At 47.8% G+C, this 10,181-nt stretch overlaps 1 protein-coding gene across 1 annotated transcript in view; it reads right to left on the bottom strand.

Annotated features, from left to right (window-relative positions):
* LOC112078639 (uncharacterized) overlaps window positions 1–5,970 on the bottom strand; it is a 33,161-nt gene extending 27,191 nt beyond the window's left edge. The window contains exons 1-4 of the mRNA XM_070442106.1: window positions 5,866–5,970; window positions 5,345–5,582; window positions 4,988–5,200; window positions 4,481–4,872 (exon numbers count right to left, since the gene is read on the bottom strand). Coding sequence (XP_070298207.1) covers window positions 4,481–4,872; window positions 4,988–5,200; window positions 5,345–5,582; window positions 5,866–5,970 — 948 coding nt within the window. The remainder of the gene's footprint in view (window positions 1–4,480; window positions 4,873–4,987; window positions 5,201–5,344; window positions 5,583–5,865) is intronic.
* Window positions 5,971–10,181: the final 4,211 nt, after the last annotated feature.

Below are 10,181 nucleotides of genomic sequence, written 5' to 3'. Positions count from 1 at the left end.
TGACACACATGAAATAACGAGAGAAAACCTGGCCAAATGTAAGATTTCCCGCCTAAACTAGATTCATGCAAAAGTAACAGTCTCATTCATGTGTAATTACGTGCATTCTGACAATGCAAAAACTTGGTATATTTGGAAAGAAGACATCTGGAGATTATGCGGGAAAGCCTTCCAACTACAGTTTAAGATAGAAATTACAACTAGGTTCAGAATACCAGCAAGATCAAGTCACACACAAATACACTTGTTAAAATGATTTTTCCTTTGATCAACTCCAGCTCTAGAAGATCCATGAAGGGCGTTACTTCACCAGTTCTCATACCATGTATAACTATTATTGATTAGCCTAGTTGGTGTTGTGTAATGTTAATTCCCATGAGAGGAATTATGTTTTTTTTTTTCTATCATTGTAAATTGTGTAGTCGAGATTGAGCTGACAATTTATTATTTAAGGTGTTATTTATTTGTTTATTGGATTTTCTACATTGCAAACTAATGCTCTCTGTTCAGTCTGTTTTCCCTCTGGTTCAGCACAGACCAACTTGTATACTCATTGGTTCATCATTAAAACTCTACGACGAGATGAGCCTTTCTGTGTCTGTTGATCCCCTTTTTGACCTGGTGCTCTCAAATTGTCTACATGGCTACTTAAAAAGCCTCTTGAAGGATCGGCCCTTTTTTTTCCCTCAAGTGTCGCTTCTAAAATGACATACCCAATATCTAACTGCCGCGCGCCTCAGGCCCTGAAGTGAGGAATATGCGAATTTTCTTGTACCATTTGAAAAGGATACACTTGAGTTTTGGTGGAAATGTGAAAGGAATGTAGGCTGCGATATAACACAATAGATCTGGTAAAAGTATTATTAGTAAAGTATTTTAACATAATCTGTGCTTCTGTTACGCTATTCATTCTTCCTGAAATTGCACAGAGAAAGGCCATTCACACGCACACGCGTGGAGACTTCTTAGATATTGGCGACTAGAGTTGACAGCCAAGCAGCGGTATTTGCGAAAGGTGGTTAGACTGATCCAATGAACCATTGCATTTTCTAAAAAAATTGTTTGAAGACTGCCAAACATGTGCTATCGTTTGTTTCATGTAATCACTTCCTTCACTGTCTCAAAACTGCGCTCTACTCCAACCGATAGTTCTATTTCTTTCACTGTAATAGCTAACTGTTTAAATTAGAAGGTGCGTGTCACGATTAAAAATAATAATAATAAAAAATAGTCTTGTCTATTACAACTCATGCTATCGCATTAGGCCTATTTAAATCAATCCCGTCCGCTGCTAGGTGTATCCTCACCAATCCTCCGAGTCTAATTTAATCGTAATTCTTCGCGGATGCAATCAGAGGCGCTGCAGCTATTGAGTCTGATTGGCTTACCCTCACGAGCAGGTTTTGAAGAAATGCGCGCCTCCTGGGCCATGAACTGTGATTCAGAAATGTCTAATACTTGGAGAAAACAGGTAACGCTATTTCTCATGCTTATCATTCGTTTTCCTATATCAAGCTTCTGAGCAGCTTAACCAATGCTGCACGCTGTACCACAAGTCCATTCTGTAAAGCCCACCCATCACTGACCTCATCCCATACTGTTTTTATTTACTTTTCTGCTCTTTTGCACACCAGTATCTGCTACTTGCACATTCTCGATTTCTGGCTCAGGTGGTCTAGTCTTACTGCCAGTCGTCTTAATCTGCTGGAATGCATTCGCATTATTCTTCCGCTACTCATGGCGTTATTTCTTATCTTAAACATTGCCCTGCCCTTTTGGCACAACAATCTATATAGACTTTATTTTGTTTTTCTACTGTGTCATTGACTCTGATTCCTGACTGCTTCCGTGTTCATTGGCTGTGTTATTCCCATGTTTATTCCCCATGTGTACCTCTGTTTGTTCTGTTGTCTGTGTCACCCATGCTTTGCTTTAATCTTGGCCAGTTCGCAGTTGGTAATATCGAGAACTTGTTGCTCACTAGCTACCTGGTTAAATAAAGGTGAATCAATAAAATAATCAATTGTCTGCTGGTCTGTAAAAAACACATTAGCTCTTAACAAGAAGTTGAGTTTCCATGGATATTTCGCATCCCTAAATCATGTTTGATTTGTACATGTATATTTTAATGTCTATAATTTTTTAATTTACAGTTTGGCAATCGAATCTGTTTCTCGTCTTTGTATATGTCACTCTTTTATTCGAAACTATGTAAATAAAATGCCATGTGCTCATAAAACGTAGCATTTGCCTTGGGAACGGACAGACGTTAGTCTGGTGTCTCCCCTCAGAACTGCTTACCATGGTTACCATGGGTTACCATGGGTTACCCTACCAGTAGTCTAACCCTACCATGGGTTACCCTACCAGTAGTCTTATAGACTACAGACAATATAGTTCCTCAGAACTGCCTACCATGGGGTTACCCTACCAGTAGTCTTATAGACTACAGACAATATAGTCTATATAGGGTCCTCGACACACACAAGCCTCTACACCGCGTTCAAGGTCTCGGTCCAGGTAGAGGGGAACAGGGAACTATTTACAATAAAAACGTCCGACCACCCAGCCAGTGGCTCAGTGTCCTTCACCTCGCCCCTTAGTGTCCTTCATTTCCGCCAGCCACTGGGCCACGGTCTTACCCCCCGCAGCAACAGAGCAGAACGCCATGGCGCCGAAGCGGCTGTGCCCCGTCTCCCGCCGCTTCGGCAACCCGCATTTGGAGCAGACGTAATGCTCACGTTGCTTTCTCTTCCCGGCTGTCCCCTCCTCTTTGTCCTCCGCCATCCTCTTCCTCCTCCAAGCCGTTGTCCTTGGCACCGGAGGAGGTAYAGAGGAGCCCGTCTGTGGTCCTTGGGCTTGGGAGGGGCCGGGAAGTGCGGGAGGTTGTTGCTCCAGGTGTGCTGGCAGAATGGGCGCGTGGGCGTGCCCTCCTTGCTGGGTGTTCTGGCGTGGGACCGGGGGGGGCGGCGTAGGGAAAGGGAAGAGTGCCTGGATTCCCTTCCGCTGGTAGTGGAGGGGCTGGGTGGTGACACTGGGTGCAGGAGCGAGCCCCAATCCCTGCTGCAGCACCATCCTCTCCCTCTGACGCCGGGAGTACCTGAAACAGAGAGAGAAAACAAACACAAAAGCTGTCACACAAATTGTCATTAGTCATCATTGGCTTCATATTTTAAACCAAGTATTCATAGTTATATTTACATTGTGATGGGTCTTTGATTAGTCAACGAGCTGAAGGTTGGTTGGCGTCAATTAACTCGTGTAGCTACGTTATCCGTACTGGACCCTCCCTTGGTGGACGTAGTTGCACGACTGTGGAAGCGCCACTGCTATTTCACTTAGGGGAGGGCACAGCAGAGAGGGATCTGTTGTGGGTGCAGTTTCATCGAGATTTGACACGATTGCTGTTACTAGCAACATTTGCCTCCACCTAACGGCTGGTCCATGTTCGGCAATCCATGTTCGGGCCCGAGTTGAGTCGAGAAGGAACTGAAAGCAAGATTTAATAAATTAGAAGAACTATGAAAATAAATGATAGCCAAAGTTAATGAAGCATACGTGACTATTCCTATGAATTTCTCTAGTGAGAGGCAGTATATAATGTAAGGTGCGAGAAATCGAATAGTTTTATTCTCAAATCGTTTTAAGAGAAGTCTTTTCCCCTGAGGGAGCAATGGCGATTCCACTCTTCGGTTGCCGATTGAAACTAGCCCTGAACGTCTCTCTGTGTGGCGGGTAGATAGCGTTGCTGTCGAGGTCTGGCAGCGCCAGCCACAGCTCCACAGACGTCTACCCTGTGGTCGACAGCCTGACGGTTCCCACCCACAAGGCCTGGCAAGCCTACGGACATGCTGGTAGCCGGCATTGCATCAGAGGTTTTCGTCTCCCCCTGAAGATAAAAAAGAGACATGGAAGAAACGATGAGGACGATGTCACACATTTAGGGGGTAACACATAAGATTCTTCTACAAAAGGAAATAGGAGATGTTATTTTTGAAAGTCACACTGATGGATTCTGTTAAAATGTAACATGTTTCAAGTTAAACTGTAGTTCGTTTTTTCATCCTGTTTAGTGAATGATTAGTGTGAGTATTAATGGAGTTTAGGTCATGAAACTTTGTGTTTGCTAATTTAGAAACCATGACCTAATCAGATAAGAGGAAATTGCCTAGGATCAGAGATCAGGGTCAGGCACAGAAGATGGACAGCTAGACAAAGAGAGGACCATGGACATTCCACAGGGGAAAGGAGGGCAAAGTCATTGTGGTCATAAAATGTAGATCTGGGGAGGTGACGCCTTCAAGGGAAGAGAATAAGACGTGTTGTGAACTTTCTAAATGGATGCACTCAGCTGATAACATCCTTGGTATTATTAAACACCTGAAACTGGTCTTGAGTTTGTCACAATTCCTTATTTTCAAAGAGGTTGCAATAGCATTTTTCTTTTTTAACAACAACATAAAGGGTCAATTATAATTACCTCTGAATCAGAGGAGTGGTCAGGGTGAGGAGAACCGTGTCGATCAGGGGCCTCAGGAGAGCTTCCGTCTTCAGGGGCGGTGGGACTGGATGGCCCAGACCTGGGTGCGTCAGCGGGTTCCCCTGACAGAGGTGCGTCAGCGGGTTCCCCTGACAGAGGTGCGTCAGCGGGTTCCCCTGACAGAGGTGCCGCTGAGCTGGAGGACGGGGCGCTCATAGTAGCGACATGAGGGATGTGGACTGTCTGGTCCACATCCTCCTCCTGAAAGCCCTCGTCCTCCTCGTCGAGCTGCTCGACGGCGGATGTCTCTTCCGGAAGGTCAGGGTCCGCGCTGACATCCTGCAGCACTCTGCCAGTCTGCGAGTACAGGTACTCCACTCCGAGGAGTTCCCCTATTAAAGCAACAACAAAAAATAATCAGAGTGCATTCAAAAGCAGAGTAGGGAAGTGTTAATGGGATGTAATTAATGCAATTGATGTAAATGTTCATTCTCTTACTCGACTTACCCGTGTACTCGCTAGGCTTGGTGTAGTCCTTAACCTGTTCTTTGCCAAGCACCCTTTGGCTGCTAAGGTTAAGGATGTGCTGCAGGTGGCCACTGTAGGAGAGCAGGGGCTGCCTGTTCTTTCCCTCCACTGCCGCCTGCGCACGGTCCTCGTTCCACCTCACCAGTCCATCCAACAGGAATGCCTGGAAATGCATGGCATTTGCCCTGGTACCTGAGAGAACAATGCACGATTAGGAGAGCAGGGGCTGCCTGTTCTTTCCCTCCACTGCCGCCTGCGCACGGTCCTCGTTCCAACAGCTGTTGCTGTTAACATTAAACATGAAGCATTACTTTAAGCTTAAACAACAGCAATTACCTGGGATGAACCGGTTGAGGTGGAGGTGGAATGACTCCAAGGATGTGGAGCCCCGTGCGCAGCGATAAACCGGCAAAATCACGCCGCCCTTGGTGATTTTGCCGGTCTCGGTGTACAGCTGTACACCGGGCGGGTCCTGTATGCAGTGGAGGTGGCGCCTCTGCTCTTTCCAGATTGCCTGGATGCGGACGGAGTCCAGCAAAGCGCCACTCACAATTTGCAATACGCTCAAAAACAGCTGGAACAAAGGAACAAACCTGTACGAAGAATGCTATTCATTGAACTACAGCTCAGCGTTCAACCATCCATAGTCCCTCAAGAAGCTCATCACTAAGCTAAGGATCCTGGGACAAAAACACCTCCTCTGCAACTGGATCATGGACTTCCTAACGGGCCGCCCACAGGTGGTGAGGGTAGTTTTTTTGTAGCTGTCATCTCATCCATGGTAGCTGTCATCCTCCATGTAGCTGTCATACTGCATGTAGCTGTCATCATCCTGCATGTAGCTGTCATCCATCTGCATGTAGCGTCATCCTCCATGTAGCTGTCTCCTCCATGTAGCTGTCCTCCATGTAGCTGTCATCCTCATCGTTAGCTGTCATCCTCATGTAGCTGTCATCCTGCATGTAGCGTCATCCTCATGTAGTGCATGCCATCCTGCATGTAGCTTGTCATCCATCCTGGCATGTAGCTGTCATCCATCCTCATGTAGCTGTCATCCATCCTGCATGTAGCTGTCATCCATCCTGCATGTAGCTGTCATCCTGTATGTAGCTGTCATCCTGGCCTGTATGTGAGCTGTCATACCTGTAATGTAGCTGTTCATCCTTCATGTAGCTGTCATCCTCCATGTAGCTGTTATCCATCCTCCATGTAGGCGTTGTCATCCATCCTCCATGTAGCTGTCATCCATCGCATGTAGGCTGTCATCCTCTCATGTAGCTGTCATCCTGTAATGTAGCTTGTATCCCCCTCCATGTAGCTGTCATCCTCCATGTAGCTGCATCCTCCATGTAGCTGTCATCGCTCCTGACTGTATCCCGTACTATCCATCCTCCATGTAGCTGTCATCCATCCTCCATGTAGCTGTCACATCCTCCATGTTAGCTGTCATCCTCTCATGTAGCTGTCTCCTCTCCATGTAGCTGTCATCCTCATGTAGCTGTCTATACCTGTATGTAGCTCTCATCCTCCATGTAGCTGTCCCATCCTCTGTAGCTGTCATCCTCCATGTAGCTGTCATCCTGTATGTAGCTGTCAATCTCTGTATGTAGCTGTCATCCATCCTCCATTGTAAGCTGTCATCCATCCTCCATGTAGCTGTCATCTCCATGTAGCTGTCATCCTCCATGTAGCTGTCATCCTCCATGTAGCTGTCATCCTGCATGTAGCTGTCTCCTGATTTGTAGCTGTCATCCTGCATGTAGCTGTCATCCTCCATGTAGTGTCATCCATCCTCCATGTAGCGGTCATCCTGTATGTAGATGTCATCCCTTCATGTAGCTGTCATCCTGTATGTAGCTGTCATCCTGTAATGTAGCTGTCATCTCTTATGTAGCTGTCATCCTCCATGTAGCTGTCATCCTCCTATGTAGCTGTCATCCTCCATGGTAGCTGTCATCCTCATGTAGCTGTCATCCTATGTTAGCTGTCATCCATCCGCATGGTAGCTGTCATCCTCAATGTAGCTGTCATCCTCCATGTAGCTGTCAATCCTCCCCATGTAGCTCATCCTCCATGTAGTGTCATCCTCTCATCATGTAGCTGTCATCCTGCATGTAGCGGTCATCCTCATGTAGTGTCATCCTGCATGTAGTGTCCATCCTCCATGTCGCTGTCATCCTGTATGTTATGTCTGTCATCCTCCATGTAAGCTGTCATCCTGCATGTAGCTGTCATCCTCCATGTAGCTGTCACTACGACTGTAGCTGTCAGCTTCCATATCCTCCATGTAGCTGTCATCCTGCCATGTAGCTGTCATCCTGCATGTAGCTGTCTCATCAGCTGCATGAGCTGTATTACGTCTCATTGTAGCTGTCATCCTGAGTAGCTGTCATCCTCCATGTAGCTGTCATCCTCTTCTCATCATGTAGCGTCATCCTCCATGTAGCTGTCATCCATCCATGTAGCTGCGCATGCTCCATGTAGCTGTCATCCTGTAATGTAGCGGTCATCCTCCATGTAGCGTCCATCCTCCATGTAGCGTCATCCTCCATGTAGCGGTCATCCACTCATGTACTGTATCTCATTAGCCTCCATGTCGCTGTCATCCTCCATGTAAGCTGTCATCCTCCGATGTAGCTGTCATCCTCCATGTAGTGGCTCAATCTGTGCACTGTAGCTTGTCCATCCTCCTCATGTAAGCTGTCAATACCTCCATGTACGCCATAGTCCTCCATGTAGGTGTTCACCTCCATGTCATACTGTCCTGAGCACCTCCATTGGTAGCTGTCATCCTCCATGTAGCTGTCATCCTCCTGTAGCTTGTCATCCTCCATGTAGCTGTCATCCTCATGTAGCTGTCATATATCATCCTCATGTAGCTCATCCTATGTAGTCTGTCTCATGTTATGATAGCTGTCATCTCTGTAGTGTAGCGTGTCATCCTCTCAGCTGTATGCTGTTCATCACACTGCATGTAGCTGTCATCCTCTGCTTCCTCATGTAGCTGTCATCCTTCATGTAGCTGTTCATCCTTACACTCATTTCATTCTTTATCTGTTACTCCTATCAGTCATTCATATCATATGGCGATGTATGGAATGTGCTATTCATTAATCAATGTAACATCAAAATGTTGTATATGTCTTCATTCATGCATTTATTTTATTCATTCATTCATTCAACTTATTTATTCGTTGTCACTGCAAAAGCCGTAGCCCTACAGTCCCCCATCGCTCCCTCTGCTCTCTCCAACTGACCAAAGCCCCGGTTCTCTCCCCGGCCCCTGTCATCCCTGCCCTACTGGGCGAGCGAAGAGGAGGATTTGCCCCGCAGTCCTTCCTGCCTCCAAGGCCCCTCAAGAAAGTGCTGAGGTAAATTCATCAACTGTAATGACACCACACAGTTAGGATATTTAACCAGTATGCCATTCTACACAGTTGTCTGTCTCCTGGATACTCTCTCTCATGTCCGTTTCTCTGAAACATAACCATCCCTTCTCCCCGCCTCCATCACTCTCTCCTCTCATTCAGTGCTGCTGCTTCTCTCAGAGATTGGCGTTCATCTCTCACCAAGGAGCAGCAGCGGTGGATCGCCGCACGCTGTTCACCAGGAACAGCTTTGGGAGGTCGACCACTCACCACTCCTGGTCACGTGTGAGACCCGCCTCCACACGCGCGCCGATCTACAATCACCACCCGCATCCCCGACCCCTTCTTCGCATGTCAGCTTTTCCTTTGGATGCCCGCACGTATATGGGCATACAAGCTGGCATGCCCCCAGTCTGGGTGCAAGCACACTCTGCAAGGCGGCTCTACAGACAACATCCGGAGGGTCTTGGACATCGACCGCTGGTATCTCCATGGCCACTGAGTACCTGGAATGCGGTCGTGTCATGAAGAAAGGTCGCGGGGTGCACGGGATCTTGTCAGTCACTGGACGCTCGGCATCGCTCGCCAGTTCCCAGCAATATTGACATACAAGTAAGTTCACAAGATTTGTTTAGTTATGTAATAAAGTCAAATGAATGCGTGTCATTCATATGCTTTATATCTCTCTCTCTCTCTACTCTCAGGCTTCCTGGACCTGCGGGTTGTGAGGATGCTGAGGTCAGCGCTCTTTGGGAACGTGCGTCACGACCTACAGCAAGCTGTGTGAAAAGTCACAGCGAGTCCTGGATGCGGAGTGGAATACGGTACCTCGGGGAGTGCGAGCAGTTCTGGCCTTGGCCACTGGCGCAGTTTCGGCTGCTATACTACAGCATCGGAGATCCCCCGGTGCCCTCACCGTCTGGCTGCTGACTGTCTACAAGCCATGACGTGCTGTGCGGCTGGACGAGTGAAAGGCCAGGGTCACACCTGCTTCATATGTTTTTATGTCTTTTACTTATCTTTTTGGGTCGCATCTTAAAAGATTGGACTCTACCAAGAAGGTGAGTTTCACTTAAAAATGTGAAGATAAGTTCAGGTGGATTTTTATATCTATATTTTAAAATAAGTCTTGCACTTCTCTTCTTTATGCGTGTCTGTCTCCAGGTACTAAAAAGCTTGCGGGTACCGCTGCAAGACACGGCCGCCTGGGTTACCAACGTCGGTAACGAGCATGGCATGGTCCTCGTCATGTCCTCACGCCGGTGAGGCGAGGCCTGTTTCCCCATGGCGCTGGTCTCATGGAGCGGTACCCCGGCTCGCCGGGGGGCGCCCCCAGCTCATGTACGTGGACCGAGACTGCTGCTCCAGCTTCGGCGATCAAAAGACAGCTGCCATGTACAATGAGGGACCAGTGGTGGTTCGCTGGACATCTGGCCACCTGATGCGGCGGTTCGCGGCATGTTCACCACTGAGAGCCACCAGCTCTAGTGTCCCTTCTTGCGGCAGCTTGTCAGCCAGCATCTTGATGGCATGCAGCGAATATCCCGATCTGCTGAGACCAAGAGATCTGAGCTGGAGGAAGCACGGGATGGTCGCCCAACCGAGGCGGAGGTTTTGTAGGTAATATGTTATCGGCTAGGAAGGAGAACTCGGTATCTGTACTGTCTGGCACGTCGTAGAAGCAGGTGGAAGTTGAGGAAAGCTAGCGGCAGACGCGAGAGTCACTTCTCTCTCCTTGGACTCGATCTTCAGAGACGTTCACAGCGAGAAGAGGGCGTCGACACCCCCCATCGCGGCATCACCCG

Source organism: Salvelinus sp. IW2-2015, unplaced genomic scaffold (genome assembly GCF_002910315.2).
Source record: "Salvelinus sp. IW2-2015 unplaced genomic scaffold, ASM291031v2 Un_scaffold5993, whole genome shotgun sequence".
NCBI classification, from domain to species: domain Eukaryota; kingdom Metazoa; phylum Chordata; class Actinopteri; order Salmoniformes; family Salmonidae; genus Salvelinus; species Salvelinus sp. IW2-2015.
This window is presented reverse-complemented; position numbering and strand designations above follow the sequence as displayed.